This window comes from Macaca mulatta, chromosome 3 (assembly GCF_049350105.2).
Source record: "Macaca mulatta isolate MMU2019108-1 chromosome 3, T2T-MMU8v2.0, whole genome shotgun sequence".
NCBI classification, from domain to species: Eukaryota; Metazoa; Chordata; class Mammalia; order Primates; family Cercopithecidae; genus Macaca; species Macaca mulatta.
Window position 1 is genome coordinate 50254324 of NC_133408.1, and position 16506 is coordinate 50270829.

At 59.0% G+C, this 16506-nt stretch overlaps 3 protein-coding genes across 42 annotated transcripts in view; 2 read left to right on the forward strand and 1 right to left on the reverse strand.

Annotated features, from left to right (window-relative positions):
- STYXL1 (serine/threonine/tyrosine interacting like 1) overlaps positions 1 to 2973 on the forward strand; it is a 56512-nt gene extending 53539 nt beyond the window's left edge. For 18 of the 29 annotated variants that reach the window (XM_028845653.2, XM_028845652.2, XM_077996560.1 and 15 more), the window contains one exon: positions 2000 to 2257. In XM_028845653.2, coding sequence (XP_028701486.1) covers positions 2000 to 2131 — 132 coding nt within the window. In that variant the 3' untranslated portion in view covers positions 2132 to 2257. Of the gene's footprint in view, positions 1 to 1999; positions 2258 to 2829 lie in introns of those variants that run through there. The other 11 variants (XM_077996573.1, XM_077996570.1, XM_077996571.1 and 8 more) reach the window with 3 other exon arrangements.
- A 964-nt stretch (positions 2974 to 3937) lies between these two features.
- TMEM120A (transmembrane protein 120A) lies at positions 3938 to 11549 on the forward strand. Of its 2 annotated transcripts, none has more exons than XM_077996535.1 (12): positions 3938 to 4110; positions 5942 to 6103; positions 6282 to 6398; positions 9590 to 9649; positions 10035 to 10130; positions 10208 to 10297; positions 10401 to 10466; positions 10560 to 10621; positions 10732 to 10824; positions 10938 to 11002; positions 11108 to 11176; positions 11248 to 11549. In XM_077996535.1, exons 1-12 carry the CDS (start codon positions 4007 to 4009, stop codon positions 11359 to 11361), a joined length of 1098 nt encoding a protein of 365 aa, XP_077852661.1. In that variant the 5' UTR covers positions 3938 to 4006; the 3' UTR covers positions 11362 to 11549. The 2 variants fall into 2 exon arrangements, with proteins under 2 accessions (XP_077852661.1, XP_014988787.2); XM_015133301.3 differs by having other exon boundaries at positions 3938 to 4087; positions 5985 to 6103.
- A 124-nt stretch (positions 11550 to 11673) lies between these two features.
- POR (cytochrome p450 oxidoreductase) overlaps positions 11674 to 16506 on the reverse strand; it is a 72212-nt gene continuing 67379 nt past the window's right edge. For 3 of the 11 annotated variants that reach the window (XM_077995195.1, XM_015133277.3, XM_077995197.1), the window contains 9 exons: positions 16234 to 16332; positions 14852 to 14968; positions 14633 to 14751; positions 13544 to 13725; positions 13294 to 13443; positions 12670 to 12940; positions 12453 to 12598; positions 12278 to 12360; positions 11674 to 12187 (listed from right to left, as the gene is read on the reverse strand). In XM_077995195.1, the coding sequence (XP_077851321.1) occupies positions 12043 to 12187; positions 12278 to 12360; positions 12453 to 12598; positions 12670 to 12940; positions 13294 to 13443; positions 13544 to 13725; positions 14633 to 14751; positions 14852 to 14968; positions 16234 to 16332 (1312 nt within the window). In that variant the 3' untranslated portion in view covers positions 11674 to 12042. 11 annotated transcript variants of the gene reach the window in all.

Below are 16506 nucleotides of genomic sequence, written 5' to 3' on the forward strand. Positions count from 1 at the left end.
ATGCTAGGCTGGCTGTTGTATTCCATTGGTCTCTTTGTGTTCATGTCCATACCATACTGTTTTGATTATTATAGCTTTGTTTTAGAAGGTTTGAAATCAGGAAGTGTGAGACATACAACTTTGTTCTTTTTAAAGATTTTTTTTTTATGGAGTCCCTTGAGATTCCATATGAATTTTAGGATGGATTTTTCTATTTCTACAAAAAATGCTGTTGGGATTTTGGTAGGGATTGCCTTAAACTTGTGGATTGCTTTGAGTAGTATTGGCATCTTAATGATACTAAGCATTCCAACCCATGAACACAGGATGTCTTTTCATTTGTTTGTGTCTTTAATTTCTTGCAGTTTTCAGTGTACAAGCCTTTTGCCTCCTTGGTTAAATATTTTATTCTTTTTGATGCTACTGTAAATGGAATTGTTTTTTTAATTTCCTTTTTGAATTGTTTATTGTTAGTATATAGACATGCAACTAATTTTTGCATGTTTTGTATCCTGCAACCTTGCTTTTTTTTTTTTTTTTTTTTTTTTGAGACGGAGTCTTGCTCTGTCACCCAGGCTGGAGTGCAGTGGCACAATCTCAGCTCACTGCAAACTCTGCCTTCCGGGTTCACACCATTCTCCTGCCTCAGTCTCCCAAGTAGCTGGGACTACAGGTGCCAGCCACCACACCCGGCTAATTTTTTGTATTTTTAGTAGAGATGGGGTTTCACCGTGTTAGCCAGGATGGTCTTGATCTCCTGACCTTGTGATCCGCCCACCTCGGCCTCCCAAAGTGCTGGGATTACAGGCTTGAGCCACCACACCCGGCCAACCTTGTTGAATTTATTAGCTCTGTGTGTGTGTGTGTGTGTGTGTGTGTGTGTGTGTGTGTAATCTTTAGGGTTTTCTACATATGAAATAATGTCATCTTCAAACCAGAGGAAAGTTTACTTCTTCCTATCCAATGTAGATGCCTTTTATTTCTTTTTCTTGCCTCATTGTTCTGGCTAAGACTTCTAGTACTATGTTGAACAGAAGTGACGAAAGCAGGCACGCTTGCCTCATTCCTGATCTTAGAGGAAAAGCTTTATCTTTCACCATTGAGTATGATATTAGCTGTGGGCTTCTCATATATGGCCTTTTTTGGGTTGACATCACTTCCTTCCCTTTTTTTGAGACAGAGTCTTGAGTCTTGCTCTGTCACCCAGGCTGGAGTGCAGTGGCGCAATCTCGGCTCACTGCAACCTCTGCCTCCCAGGTTCAAGCGATTTTCCTGCCTCAGCCACCCAAGTAGCTGGGATTACAGGCATGTGCCACCATACCTGGCTAATTTTTGTAGTTTTTTAGTAGAGACAGGGTTTTGCCACATTGGCCAGGCTGGTTTTGAACTCCTGACCTCAGGTGATCCACCCATCTTGGCCCCCCAAAGTGCTGGGATTACAGGTGTGAGCCACTGTACCCGGCCATTTCCTTCTGTTCCTAATTTCAGGCACCACTGTTGCCTTTCCCTTTCCCTTTTTCCTTTGTCCTCAATCCAGAGGGAGACCAGGTGCTCACCCTCCTTCATGCAGCAACCCTTCCTGTACTTTAAGGTGGATGCCTGAGGAGGGCAGCTTGAATTTTCCTTCTTCAGAGAATTTGCCCACAGTTCTCTGCCTCTTTCCATTAATTAGTCCAGTCACAATGCAAACTTTTGTTGAGACTGTGCTAGGCTTGGCATAGTGTTTGCCATCCACAGGTGGTTTCATGTATGTTGTCTCAATCTTCCCAGGAGCTGTTTGAATTAGGAATTATTTCTGTTATCAGATTTAGAAGCAGAGGGGCTTGCCCAAGGCAGAGCCAGCTCCCATGACTCCCAGCACTGATGCATTCATGCCAGGCTGCCCTGTTTCTGCGTCCAGCCCTTAAGCCGTGTTGCTGGCACTGTGCAAGTGCCTCTTGTCTCTGAAAGCTGTCTCTGATCCTAGTGGAAAGGGCCCAGGACCAATCCTGAAGTTCACTTTCTCTCTTTGTATTCATAGAGGTCCTGGGCCTATGTCAAGAAATGCAAAAACAACATGTGTCCAAATCGGGGATTGGTGAGTCAGCTGCTGGAATGGGAGAAGACTATCCTTGGAGATTCCGTCACAAACATCATGGATCCGCTCTACTGATCTTCTGTGCGGCCCAGCGAAGGGTACTGAAGAGCCTCGCTGGGGGGCATTTTGTGGGTGGAGGGTCACAGTGTGTATACCCAGGCTTGTCTGGAAGGAGAAGGCCTTTACTGCCTGAAAGTCTCATGTCAGCCTCCTGTACTGATTCTTCCCAAGCGCCTGTTCACGCCACCTAACAGGTGCGCCCTGCTCAGGCTCACTGAGAACCCGCATCCCTGAGGTGTCCTGGGCCATCCCAACTGCACCCCTGAGGCTGCCTCTGGAAGAGCATCTGGCTGCTAGAGCAGCTGCCCTGCATCCCCCTGGTGACTTAGACCCTTTGGAGGCTGCCTGGGGGCGCCCAGAGATTGCCTGTGTTGGTTCACAGAGGATGTCACAATAGCCACCAATAGGCAGTCCCCTAGCCCCAGAGATACCAAGCCCAGCCTTGTCTAGCCCCCAGGCTCCTGGAATGGGATCACACCCTTGCCTCATCCCCAGTGCTTCCTGCCATCCACCCCTTGAAACAGATTTTCTTTCCCTGCTCCCCACTCATTTCTGCCTGGCTATGTTCACCAAGGAGAGATTCTCACCACACCTCCCCCATCTCCCTATCCACGTTTCTAGAAACTCCTAAGGTCTTAACAGTTTTCCTTTTATTTTTATCCCCTTTCCTTTTTTTAAATTTATTTTTATTTTTATTTATTTATTTTTTTGAGGCACGGTCTTGCTGTCTCTCAGGCTGGAGTGCAGTGGTGCAATCATGGCTCACTGCAGCCTCAACTTCCCTGGGCTCAAGCGATCCTCCCACCTCAGCTTCCTGAGTAAGTAGCTGGGAATGCAGGCATGCACCATCACACCTGGCTAATTTATTTTTATTTTTGTAGAAACAGGGTCTTGCTCTGTTGCCTAGGCTAGTCTCGAACTCCTGGGCTCAAGTGATCCTCCAGCCTCAGCCTCTCCAAAGTGCTGGGATTACAGGTGTGGGCCTCGGCACCCAGTTGGAAGTTGTTTTCCGAATGTGCTTCTCCAAAGCTGGCAGCACCCACAGAACAAACTGGGCATCAGGAGAAGGCACAGACTAGGGGACTGGTAGGGGATTAGGATGTCCATCCATGCAGGGCCCTCCCCAAGTCCATTCGGCAACCATTCCCTGCCACCACGTGGGTGGGGCTGGGAACAGAGAGATGAATGCCGTCCCACCACCTAGCGCGCTCTGCGGAGGGGTGGAGGGGGTTTTGCCAGAGGGGGAACAACTTTCCACGCAGCCCTGGCTTTCCTCAGGGTTTGAGTTGGGACAGAGCCAGAGATAGCTGCAGAGCTCTGATTATGGACCTCCTGGTAGGCAGGACACAGCCGCTGGAAAGTTTTAAGCATGAACATGATAGGGAATCAGCCTTGTGTTTTGGGAGGCGCAGTCTGGTGGCCGCGAGAAGGGACAGTGGAGGTGAGGCAGGGAGAAAGGAGGCCCCTGTAAAAATCCAAGCGAGAGAAGCAGCTCTAACTCCCTTCCCCAAAGAGGCTCAGCTTCCCAAGGACGAAAGTGTTGCAGGCAGGTGTCACCTCCCTGGACCTTGGTTTGCTCTCAGCATGACGGGTCAGAGCCCTGCTGGCTGCACCACGCCGCTGGCACAGTCAGTGCAGTCCGGGCCCGGGGGCTGCAGCCATCCCAGTCCAGGTCCAGGCCGCTAGTCCCGGGGCTAGCAACCGCCCTTGCATATGGCTCCGCCCCTTCCCCGCCCCTGCCCCGGATTGGCTGGGGTGGGGGCGTGGCCTTTCCCCATTGGTGCCTGTGGCGGCGCGAGCCCGGAAGCGGACGGGGGCGGCGGCGTAGGAGCCTCGGGCGGGCCGGGGTTGTTGCGCTGTCCTCCGCTCCTGGCTCCTGGCTCTGCAGCCATGCAGCCCCCGCCCCCGGGCCCGCTGGGCGACTGCCTGCGGGACTGGGAGGATCTACAGCAGGACTTCCAGAACATCCAGGTTAGCGCCGCTGCGGACGCCCGGTGGCCCCGAGCCGCGTTTCACTGGCTCAGGGGCAAGGGTCGGGCAGCCCTGGGTCAGGCAGCGGGGAGCTAAGGGTCAGGGGTCGGGGCCCTGTCGTCACTGCCTAGGGGGTCGAGGCCCCGGGTCCTGGTGTCCACCGCTGCCTCCTCCAGTGTCCGGGAACCCCGGTGGGACCCCACTGCCCTGGCGACCTCGGCTTCCAATGAGGGCCTTGGAAAGGGGCCTAGACCCCGACCCCGTCCTCTCCCAGGAGACAGCGGCCGTCTGAGTCATACACGGGCGGGCCCAGTCTTGGGTCAGCCACTCAGCAAACGCGCAGCGGGCAGCGCTCGAGAGGCAGCCCGGGTCGGGGGAGCAACGTTTATGGGGAGTCCTCGACCTGGATGGGGGCGCGCCCCAGGCGGAGGGACAGCGCGCACCGCTGAGGCCTTTAGAAGGAAAGAGGGGACTTGACAGGCCCATGTGGCTGCATCAAGGAGAGCTAGGGGAGGGGTGGGCGGGGCCAGGCCCTGTAGGGACGCCCTGGCCTGGCAGAGATCGGAGTCCCTCCGAGGCCAGTGGAAAGCTACGGGAGGAACTGTCTGGACTGAGCTCCCTCGGGGCCACCGTGGCTGTTCTGTCCAGAGGCCAGGGAGGAGGAGGCTGCTGGCCTCATCCAGGCAGGGAAGAGGGCGGTGGCTGTGAGTGGGCAGAAGTGGCACGTGCTGGGGTCCGAGGGGGTGTGGTGACCCCTCCTGGGCATGAGAAACAAGATCCAGACGGAGTGGAGCCCCCGCCAGCTGATGGCTTGGTTAGGCCTTTGCCTCTCCTGGACTGGTTCCAACCCCTTCCTGTCGGCATTGAAACCCAGCTGCCCCTGGCCCTGCCAAGCCCCCTGCCATTGGTGCTTCTCCCCAGAGACTGAGCAGACCCAGCCTCCCCGCCTGGCCCCCGCTGTCCTGGCCACAGCCCCTGCTTGACTCTCTTCACACTGCCCCTTGCCCCACCTCTAGGCTGCGCCTTCTTGAGACTCACCTACCAGGGCAAAGTGCTCGGGGAAGCCTTGGGCCAAAGGTGAGGGGGGCTGGCCTTAGAGCAGGAGGCTCTAGGGCTGAAATCTGATGACCTTTAACCTGGGAAGAAGATGTCAGGAATGCCTGAGAACCTCAGCTCCGCCTGTACTGGAAGGCTGGATAGGCAGGAGGAGCTGAGAGGACAGAGGGGTGGCTCTGGGTGGCCCGCTTGGTCCAGAAGGGGGCCCTGGGACCTAAGCTCCAGACTCAAGGTAGGAGAAAGAGAGCCTGTCCTTGTAGGGTAGGGACAACTAGCAGATAGGCTGAGACTAAGAAAACCTTGGCTGGGCCTGGTGGCTCATGCCTGTAATCCCAGCACTTTGGGAGGCCAAGGCAGGCAGATCACCTGAGGTCAGGAGTTCAAGACCAGCCTGGCCAACATGGTGAAACCCTGTCTCTACAAAAATACAAAAATTAGCCAGGCATGATGGTGGGTGCCTGTAATCCCAGTTTACTTGGGAGGCTGAGGCAGAAGAATGGTTTGAACCCAGGAGGCGGAGGTTACAGTGAGCCGAGATCACACCACTGCACTCCAGCCTGGGCGACAGAACGAGACTGTCTCAAACCAAAAAAAAACAACATCTAGTCTGTTTGTTGGGGAGGGGTGCCATGGGGTCTCTGGGCTCACAGGAGGACACCCAGGCCCTCGCCTGCCTTGGGGAGACGGCCACCTCATCCCCAGGCAGGCGCAGTTCTCCCTACTTTCCCGCTGAGTGAACCCTCCCAGCAGCCCTGGGGGAGCCTGAGCCCCACGTCCTGCCTGCAGGCTCTGGCTCAGTGGCTCCCCAACTGGCCTGAGCCTTCTCCCCTCCGGTCCCCAGGAGACCCATCGGCTATACCGCCTGAAGCTGGAGGAGCTGACGAAACTTCAGAACAATTGCACCAGCTCCATCACGCGGCAGAAGAAGCGGCTCCAGGAGCTGGCCCTCACCCTGAAGAAGTTAGGAGCCGCTACCCCACCTGCCATGGGCTGAATGTGGGGTGGGAGGGCTGGCACTGTGAGACCCTGGGCACCGCTCCTCCCCTCTCTGGGCCGTGTTTGCCCTTCTGCCCCTGTGGGAGTCAGGGAGGACATTTGGGAGTCCTCCTACCCTGACTCTTTCTGGCCTCACCCGCAGATGCAAACCCTCCCTCCCAGCAGAGTCCGAGGGGGCCGCGCAGGAGCTGGAGAACCAGATGAAAGAGCGCCAAGGCCTGTTCTTTGACATGGAGGCCTATTTGCCCAAGAAGAATGGGTGAGGCCCCCACTGCCCACTCTCAGCTCAGTTCACAGCCACTCCCGCAGGGGGAGGCCTGAAGCCGGGTGCTGCCCCCTCTTGCTCATTATAGTCAGCAAATGTTCCCTGGGCCCAGTGCAGGCTAAGCAGTGAGGCCCAGTGCTGACTTCAGGGGAGACAACCGGCTGAGGGTGACATTTCACGTGATAGGTGCTTCGTAGCATGGGGAATGAGGTGGCACAGTGAGGGACGCCTGACCCGGTCCAGGAGGTCACAGAAGGCTTCCTGGATTAGGGGATGGGTGGCTTGAATCTTAGAGAATAAAGAGAGTGGGCCAGGCATGGTGGCTCTCACCTGCAATCTCGGCACTCTGAGAGAGAGAAGTGGAAGGATCACTTGAACTCAGGAGTTCAAGACCAGCCTGGGTGACATACTGAGACCCTATCTCTCTATTTATTTAAAAAGAGAAAATAGGCTGGGCACGGTAGCTCATGCCTGTAATCCCAGCACTTTTTTGGGAAGCCAAGGCAGATTGCTTGAGGTCGGGAGTTCAAGACCCGCCTGGGCAACATGGTAAAACCCATCTCTACTAAAAACAAAAATTAGCTGTGTGTGGTGGCGCACCCCTGTAATCCCAGCTACTCCGGAGGCTGAGGCAGGAGAATCGCTTGAGCCTGGGAGGCAGAGGATGCAACGAGCCGAGACTGCACTACTGCATTCCAGCCTGGGCGACAGAGTGAGATTCTGTCTTAAAAAATAAATAAGTAGGCCGGGCGCGGTGGCTCAAGCCTGTAATCCCAGCACTTTGGGAGGCCGAGACGGGCGGATCACGAGGTCAGGAGATCGAGACCATCCTGACTGACACGGTGAAACCCCGTCTCTACTAAAAAATACAAAAACTTAGCCGGGCGAGGTGGCGGGCGCCTGTAGTCCCAGCTACTCGGGAGGCTGAGGCAGGAGAATGGCGTAAACCTGGGAGGCGGAGCTTGCAGTGAGCTGAGATCTGGCCACTACACTCCAGCCTGGGCGACAGAGCGAGACTCCGTCTCAAAAAAAAAAATAAAAATAAATAAATAAATAAATAAATAAATAAAAAAGAGTGAGGCAGACACACGGGCTGAGGGCGAGAGGTAGACACAAAGGCCATGAGCAGAACTGTAGTGGCCAGAGCTCGGGGCGGGAGCTGAGAGGGAGCCAAGAGGCCAGAGGCTTTGCTGGGCTGCAGCGCTTGCCTTGAGCCCAGTTGGCAGGGGAGAGGGAGGGGTGGAACGTGCGCTTGGAAAGGCCAGCTGCTGTCACCCAGGAGGACGGACAGGGCAGTGCAAAACCCTCCGCCAAGCGAAAAATCCCAGCAGAGGTTGCAGGCAGGAAGATAGCTGGGAGAAGGTGTGGCCTAGAAGGCAGGGAGAAAGGAGTGTCAGTAGCCTCGGGGTCAGTCCTGAGATAAGGAAGGGGACACGCATCCTGGAAGTCGGGTCACCTTGGCGAGAACCATTTGATGGAACAGGGTGGACGTTGATCTTGGGGATGACAGAAGAGCCAAGGAAGGGAGACAGCCAAGTTTAGGAGACTTTTTTTTTTTTTTTTTTTTGAGATGGAGTCTCGCTCTGTCGCCAGGCTGGAGTGCAGTGGCACGATCTCAGCTCAACCTCTGCCTCCCTGTTTCAAGGGATTCTCCTGCCTCAGGCTTCTGAGTAGCTGGGATTACAGGCGCCCACCACCACACCCGGCTCATTTTTGTGTTTTTAGTAGAGATGGGGTTTCACCATGTTGAGCAGGCTGGTCTCAATCTCCTGACCTCATGATCCACCCACCTTAGCCTCCCAAAGTGCTGGGATTACAGGCGTCAGCCACCGCGCCCGGTCCTCTGGGAGACTTTTTAGAGCGTGGCTGTGAGTGGAGGGAGAGAATTAGTAACTAGGAACTGGAAATTAGCACTGGGTCGAGGGGCAGCTGCTGCCTGGGTGCAGGGTTCCTTTGCCCCTGGGAAGACACAAGCACATCCACCTGCTGCAAAGAGGGGCCGAGAGGGGAAAGAGCCAGAAGAGGTGATGGAGGGAAGCCCTGGGAGAGCGAGAAGGGCTAGTGGAGGATGGAGGGTACAGAGATGAGGGTGAGGAGTGCTCCCAGTACAGTGACCCCACAGAGCAGAAGCCGGGCTATCTTCTCTAGATGTTGCAGGTGGGGCCTGGGGTGGGAGGAGACAGGATGGAGGGTTTGGGGGAGAGGATGTGGAGAGGCCAGTGCTGAGAACCAGATGGGGAGCCGAGTGGGGACACATCCGCAGCCTGGTGGGTTGGCAGTGGAGGCTGGAGCTGGCCTGAGTGGCGAGCACTGTCCCGGGAGCACTCTGTAGAGGGAGAAGCATGGCTGCCGCAGAAGCTCTTTGTGGCCTGGGGCGAATGGCGTAACCACGCTGAGCCTCTGTCCGTTCAGCATGAGTGTGAACAAGAACCCATGCGTCTGGGGCAGGTGCTGAGAAAGTGACCGACTTTGCTGTCACCTCTTGGAGTATCTCTGGCAGAGAAGGGCAAGATGATCTCAGTTGGTGGGTGTGGAGGCTGGACATTAAGGGGATTGGCAAGAAAGTGGTGGAATTGGCGGGTGGCCTGGGGACTCGGCCGGCTCCGATGAGATCTGGGACTGGAGAGCGTGGAAGCCTCTGAGGGATGGGGGGGTTGTGGTGGGGAGAAACGCCCTGGGAGGCTGGGCACTTGGGGGGTCAGCCCACAGTCAGAGCTCCAAGCTTCTGTTCTGGTTTGGGAGGTCGTCCCAGATGTGGCCAGGTGTGTGGGTCACTGAAGTGGAGCCCAGTACTGAAGATTCTGGAGGGGAGGTGGCAGGGAGCTGGGGGGTAGGTGGTAGCCATCGCACAGAGGAGCAATCAGGGACATGGGGACGGTCCTCAGCGAGGAGGGAGAGCGGGTTCTCTTGGGGCCCTGAGGTGGGGGAGTTTCAGGCAAGACTGCGGAGACAGGGGACGCTGTTTCCCCAGGGGTCAGGATTCCAGAGCAGGCGGCGAGGAAGGCTGAGCATGGCGGGGAGTGGGTCTGCAGCCCCCAAGGTCAGAACCTGATGCCAAGGCCATGCGGAAAGCAGCGGGTGAGGGGGGTGGTGGTGGCCCAGGCTCTGGCCTGGCAGGCTTGGCTGAGTATCAGTGGCTTCTCTGTCACTCGGGCTTCTCCTCACCCTGCCACCCCCTTCCCTAGATTGTACCTGAGCCTGGTTCTGGGGAACGTCAACGTCACGCTCCTGAGCAAGCAGGCTAAGTAATCAGGCTGGGCCTCCACCCGCCGACCCGGCCTTCCCCTCCACCCCCTCACCCGGCCTTCCCCTCCACCGCGTCACCAGGCTTCCCCTCCACTGCGTCACCCAGCCTTCCCCTCCACCCCCTCACCTGGCCTTCCCCTCCACCGCGTCACCAGGCTTCCCCTCCACCGCGTCACCAGGCTTCCCCTCCACCCCCTCACCCGGCCTTCCCCTCCACCCCCTCACCTGGCCTTCCCCTCCGCCCCCTCACCCGGCCTTCCCCTCCACCCCCTCACCCGGCCTTCCCCTCTACCCGACTTCTCTTGGCTCAGCTGCCCTCCCAGGGTGGGGGCATGCATGGGCCCCACCAGCACCCCACCCGTCTCACCAGCCTGTGCCCCCCAGGTTTGCCTACAAGGACGAGTATGAGAAGTTCAAGCTCTACCTCACCATCATCCTCATCCTCATCTCCTTCACCTGCCGTTTCCTGCTCAACTCCAGGTGGGTGTCCCGCCCGGCCGAGGCCCTGCCCATCCCCAGGCGCTGTGGTACCAACTCTCGGTCCCTTCCCTCCGCAGGGTGACAGACGCTACCTTCAACTTCCTGCTGGTCTGGTACTACTGCACCCTGACCATCCGGGAAAGCATCCTCATCAACAACGGCTCCCGGTGGGCAGGGCGGGCCCTGAGGGAGGGGAGCATGGAATGGGGCGCTGGGACCCTCTGGGAAGCAGGAACAGGCCCTGGGGGTGATGATCGTTCTCTGCTCCAGGATCAAAGGCTGGTGGGTATTCCATCACTACGTGTCCACCTTCCTGTCGGGAGTCATGCTGACGTGGTGAGTGGCTGGGCCCCAGCAGGGGCAGGAGCTAGGACAGGGAGGGGACACACGGCATCCCCAAGAGTCCCCAACTGAACTCCACTTTCTTAGGCCCGATGGTCTCATGTACCAGAAATTCCGGAACCAATTCCTGTCCTTTTCCATGTACCAGAGTGAGTGTCCCAGATGTCCGTGCTGAGGCCTGGGGGCACCCGTGGTGGGGGGTGGGGGCAGGAAACCCCCCTGGGCTCAGCCCCGCTCTTCTGTCCTCCGCCCGGCCCAGGCTTTGTGCAGTTTCTCCAGTACTACTACCAGAGTGGCTGCCTCTACCGCCTGCGGGCACTGGGTGAGCGGCACACCATGGACCTCACTGTGGGTGAGTCGGGCGTGGCCCTGGCATCTGGACACTCTCCTTTCCTCCCGTCCCGGGTCTGAGTGGTGGCGTCCCCTGTCCCTGGCCGTCCTGTGCCCTGACCTTCCTCCCCGCAGAGGGCTTCCAGTCCTGGATGTGGCGGGGCCTCACCTTCCTGCTGCCTTTTCTTTTCTTTGGACACGTAAGTCGTGCCTCTGTGTCCCTGCCTGTATGTCCGTCCTCTGCACCGGCTTCGGGCTCGAGCAGGGGCTGGGTTTTCTGAGTAAAATGTCTCCTCCCTGCTCAGTTCTGGCAGCTTTTTAACGCACTGACATTGTTCAACCTGGCCCGGGACCCTCAGTGCAAGGAGTGGCAGGTGAGCTGGGGTCCCTGGAGAGGACGGATGGGCCAGGCCCAGGCCTGGCCCTCACCCTCTTCCTCCCACAGGTGCTTATGTGCGGCTTCCCCTTCCTCCTCCTCTTCCTCGGCAATTTCTTCACTACCCTGAGGGTTGTGCACCAGAAGTTTCACAGTCAGTGGCATGGAAGCAAGAAGGATTGAGGCTGGGCCTTCCGCTGCCAGCCCAGAGGGGATTCTGTGTCCCACGTGTTGGAGGGGATGGGAGGCACCCCTCGAGTGTATGTGTGTATCAGGGGGTCTCTGCTGTTCTCCCTTGGGTTTTATGGGCTCTGTGGGCCCTGAAGGAAGACCTGGGCCCAGTGCCCTCAATAAAGAGAGGCCCAGAGGTAGCCTGAGCATATGTGTTCTCCGGGGGGAGGGCAGGGCTTGGCGACCCCGCCACATGGGTTCCTGGGTCTGAGTTAAGTTGATCCAGGTGGAGGCTCCAGATCTACTCACACGATACCAGGCAAATACAGAAAACAGAACTTTATTCCAAGGGCCAGAGGTTATTTAAAATTATTTACACTCATTGGAAATCACATGGAGGGGCTGGGCCCAGCTCAGCTGAGAGAAAGAGCCCTTCTGTGTGGCCACCAAGGGGCCAGAGGCCTCCCAAGGCATGGAGCCCGGTGCCCCCGTGCAGGCCCTGGGCTGTGCTGCCGGAGGCCCTCACCTGGCCTGGGGAGCTCAGGAGGGTGCACCTCAGGCCCCGGAGGAGTCTCTGTCACTGGACCTGCGCCTGTGCCAAGGCCAAGCCAAACCCACCCAGGAGACTGCAGGAGGGAGCCAGGAGAGTGATTACAGGCAGGAGTCTGCGGGGTGGGCGGGGCAGGCGAGGCCCTAGCTCCACACGTCCAGGGAGTAGCGGCCCTTGGTCATCAGCTTCTTGACATAGTCCACGGCCTGGGCGTGCTCCATGGCCCCGAGCTCAGCCACGATGTCATAGAAGGTGTTCTGCACGTCCCTGGCCATGTTCCGTGCATCCCTGGGCAGGAAGAGGGGGTGCTGGGGGCTGGGCCAACTGCGGTAGGCAGGGCCTTGTCCTCCCCACCCCTACTCCAGTGACCCCACTCACCCACAGACATAGATGTGGGCGCCGCCTTCGATCAGCTTCCACAGGTGCTCTCGGTCCCGCTTTAGCAGGTGCTGGACGTAGACCTGAGGCCAAGGGTGGTGCCGTGAGGGGAAGGCACAGCAGCTGAGGCCCTGCCCGCCCCGTCCCCGCCTTCATGGGTGCCCGCCCGTCTCACCTTGTGGGACTGCTCCCGGGAGAAGGCCACGTTGAGCTGGGTGAGCGAGCCGTCCCTGTGGAACTGCGCCAGCTCCTCCCGGTACAGGTAGTCCTCATCCGAGCGGCGGCAGCCGTAGTACAGCAGCGTCTCCCCCACCTCCTTGCCTGCGTGGCAGGGGCCGGGGTGAGCGTGGGGTTCCCAGTCGTCACCCCCTCCCCTGCGGGCCCCCACTCACCCTGCTGTCGCAGCCAGGCCCGCTCCTGGATGAAGCCTATGAAGGGGGCCACCCCAGTGCCGGGGCCCACCATGATGACAGGCGTGGTGGCCTTGAAGGGCAGGCGGAACTGGGACTTGCGCACGAACATGGGCACCAGCGCGCGGCCGCCGTTCTCCCCAGCAGGCTCCTTGGCCCGCAGCCAGTTGGTGGCCACGCCCTTGTTGATGCGGCCGGCCTTGGTCTCGTACTCCACAACCACCGCACAGATGTGTACAGAGTTGGGATGGACCTGTGGGGAGGGCCGTGTGAGCTCCGCCGCCAAGCCGAGGCCCCTGCCCAGCCCTGGCCCCGAGTCCCGTTCTGCAGGCCATCCCCACCCACCCAGGGCCTCTTCCAGCCCACCTGGCACCCAAACCTCAGAGGCCCCATCCCCAGCGGCTTCCCGGACTGGCTCTGGGGACCGGGGCTGGACAGATACTGGGAATCTCACAAACCAGCCCCACTGAGTCCACAGCCTGGAGAGGCATTTGGAGCTGCGCTGAGTGTGGGAACTGGGGCTCAGGGCTTGGATCTCGGAGCTCCTGTGCTGACAGCAGGGCTGGGCCTCCAGCGTGTGGCTGGCAGGGCAGGGCCAGCCCTCACCTTGGAGGATGAGGCGATGGAGTAGTAGCGGGCCTGCAGGCGCGGCAGCAGCTCACACAGGTGGTCAATGGGGGGCCGCAAGGACGGGCAGTCCTGCAGGATGGCCAGGATGTGCCTCCGGGCCTCCACCACCCAGCTCAGGTACAGCTCCTAGGAGACACGGGGGTGAGACGGGGCTGATTGGAGCCCATGGAGCTCGGAGAACGGCAGGGTTACTAAGGGCGGAGATCGCGGAGCCTAGGCGGCGCACCTTGCCCTCGCCGGAGGAGGAGGCCATCTTGCGCAGCAGCTCCTGCTCCGAGGGCTCCGAGGCGTACTGCGCCAGCTCGTACAGCACGTTGGTGCGCGGAGGGTTGGTGATGTCCAGGTAGTAGGTGAGGGCGGTGCGGTAGGACGTGGGGCACGGGAATGGGTGCTTCTTGTTGGACTCCTCTGCAGGAAAGACACAGGCAGGATTTGGGGTACGCGGCCGCCTCCTGGGGATGGGTGGCTGCTGCGGGAGGGGTTGACGCCTCGGGCCAACTCTGCGGGAACAGGCACCCCAGCTGGAGCTGGAAACAAGGCCTGTGCTGTCTGATGCCTCCCTGGCCCTGGGGCCAAGTCTGGGGCCTCCAGCCAGAGAGGAAGTCCTCATGTCCTCATGAGAGGCAGGACTCTTCTAGGGGAGGCGGGTGGGCCCCCCCCTGCACACTAACGCACCCGCTGTGCTTTCACGGCACACACCACGGTGTGACACGGCACCGCCCCTTTTCCTGCTGCTCCCTCACAGGCGGGTTGTGGAACCCGATAGTAAGGGCAGCCCTGGCACGGCTGCTGAGGACCGGCTAGCAGGGGTGGGTGGAGACGGTCTGGGCCCAGGTCGGTGACCAGTGGGTTGCGGGGGCTTCACAGCGGGAGGCTCAGGCTGGGCAGCCCCACCAGGCCCGGGCAGCCCCGTGCAATGGCTACTGCCCCTTGGCACCACGGAGCACCCTTGGGGACCTGGGAGGGCTGCTGACTCCTGACTTCGGTGAGGAGGTGGGAGCAGCCCCAGGACCTTCCTTCCCAGCAGACACAGTGGCCATGGGGGAGCCGGGGCTGCCTCTGCCTCCAGGCCCCAGCACCTCACTCCCTTAAAGGCTATGACAGTGACAGGGTAGGGGGAACCCCAAGAGAGGGCCTGACCTACGGCCACTCTGCCTCCCATTTGCTTGGGATCCTGTAACCGTGGAGTCTCGGTGCAAGGGCCGCCCAGGTACCCGGGCTTCAGGCCTAAGGAGAAGCTCAACCCAGGGCCTTCCTACAGGCCGAATCCTGCAGCTGCCTGGACCATGCAGGGCGCCCTGACTGTGGCACTCACCATCCAGGTTGTTCAGGGACATGACGACATCCAGGTCGGCACCCAGGATTTTGCCCAGCTGATTGACGAGGGCAGAGTCGTTGGCCGGGTACACAGCCACGTGGTCCCCAGATTCATACCTGGAGGGAGATGCCAGGCTCGGGAGGGCAGAAGGCCGGCCCTGCCCCGGGTCAGGAGGCCCAGAGTAAGGGTTCAGGGGGTGACGGCGGCAGCTGGTACCTGATTTTGGAGTCCGAGATGTCTAATTCCAGGTGCATGAGGTGGCGCTCGGTCCCCTGGTTCAGCTTCCGGTTGGTGGTGACTGCAGCCAGGAATGGATTCTTGGCATCAAAGGGGCTGGGTGGGGAGGAGAGAAGCGCAGTGAGCTGCCAGGGCTTGGATCTGAGTCTCTGTCCACAAGGACCCTTCTGGTTGCACAAAGCACAGGGAATCTCAAGAGATCACGAGGAAATCTCACCGGTTACATCAAGGGCTCTCCCAGCCCGATCCAATGCAGTTCTCTTTCTTTTTGAGACTGAGTCTCGCTCTGTCGCCCAGGCTGGAGTGCAGTGGCATAATCTCGGCTCACTGCAACCTCCACCTCCCAGGTTCAAGTGATTCTCCTGCCTAAGCCTCCTGAGCAGCTGGAATTACAGGCGTGCGCCACCACGCCTGGCTAATTTTTATATTTTTACTAGAGACGGGGTTTCACCATGTTGGCCAGGCTGGTATCGAGCTCTTGACCTCAAGTAACCCGCCTCGGCCTCCTAAAGTGCTGGGATTACATGTGTGAGCCACCTCGCCTGGCCCCAATACAGTTCTCTCTACAGTCCCACCACGTGGGCAGAGCTGGGTCATCAGTGTCTCCGTTTCCAAATGTGGAAGCTGAGGCTGGCCCTTAAAAGAACTGTGAGACCCAAGCTGACGGTGCCACAGGCTGGAAGGTGGCTGGGTCTCCAAATGAGGGGCACAGCTTCCCCACCCCCACATGTCCTGGACTACACCGTGGACGAGACAGAAATCTGCACTCCAGAAAGCCACTGAAATGCGGGGCTTCTTGCTCCAGCCAGGCTGGGGCAGGCCTACAGAAAGCAGGGCAGCTGGTATTGGATGCAGTGGCACGGACTTCCCTGGGTGGCTCAGGCAGGAATCTGGCCAGCACCCAGGGGTCATCAAGGGCACAGAGGAACGCTAGGTTTTCCCCAAGTCTATCTATGGAGACAGATTCTAAGAAAATGAGCCCAGCTGCCAAAGAGGATCGTAGCCACAGAGCCCAGTGCGCTGTGTCCTTGTTGAGAAGTGGGACGCGCCCTGCGGCCCTGGGCAGTGTAGAGTAAGGTGGCTAAGTGAGCTCAGTACAAACTGGGCGAGTGCCAGTCTTCCGGGGCCGGGCCCTGGACAGGCACTGCGTCAGGGCATGGAGCAGCTGCCTGGCTCTCGGGCAGTTCCCCTCTCTGCTCTGGGCCTCATGCCCTCCCTGTGTAGGGACACTCACACCCACTCGTGGCACGGGGTCTGGTGAGAAGGGCCCTGCGGGGATATGAGGATACACGGCAGACTGAGTCTGGGATGCACCAGCGGCCATAGAGCCGTCTGCCCCAAGCCACATTCCCTCCACTCACGGCTTCTGGTTCTCGTAGCTCTTCAGCCGGCCCATCTCCCCCACGTACACCTTGGCCGCGTCTACGTCAGTGTGGACCACAAGCTCGTACTGGCGAATGCTGGAAGGGGAAGACCGAGGGTGAGGCCGGGAAGCAGCAGGGGTCAGTCCTGAGAGGGAGGGGCTGGACTACAGGGGAGGTGGCGCGTGGCCTTCGGGGCAAGGGCCCAGGTACATACGACAGGAGGCGGGGGAGCCCCTGCTGCAGATGCGCAAGAAGGGCAGGCGAGGGAGC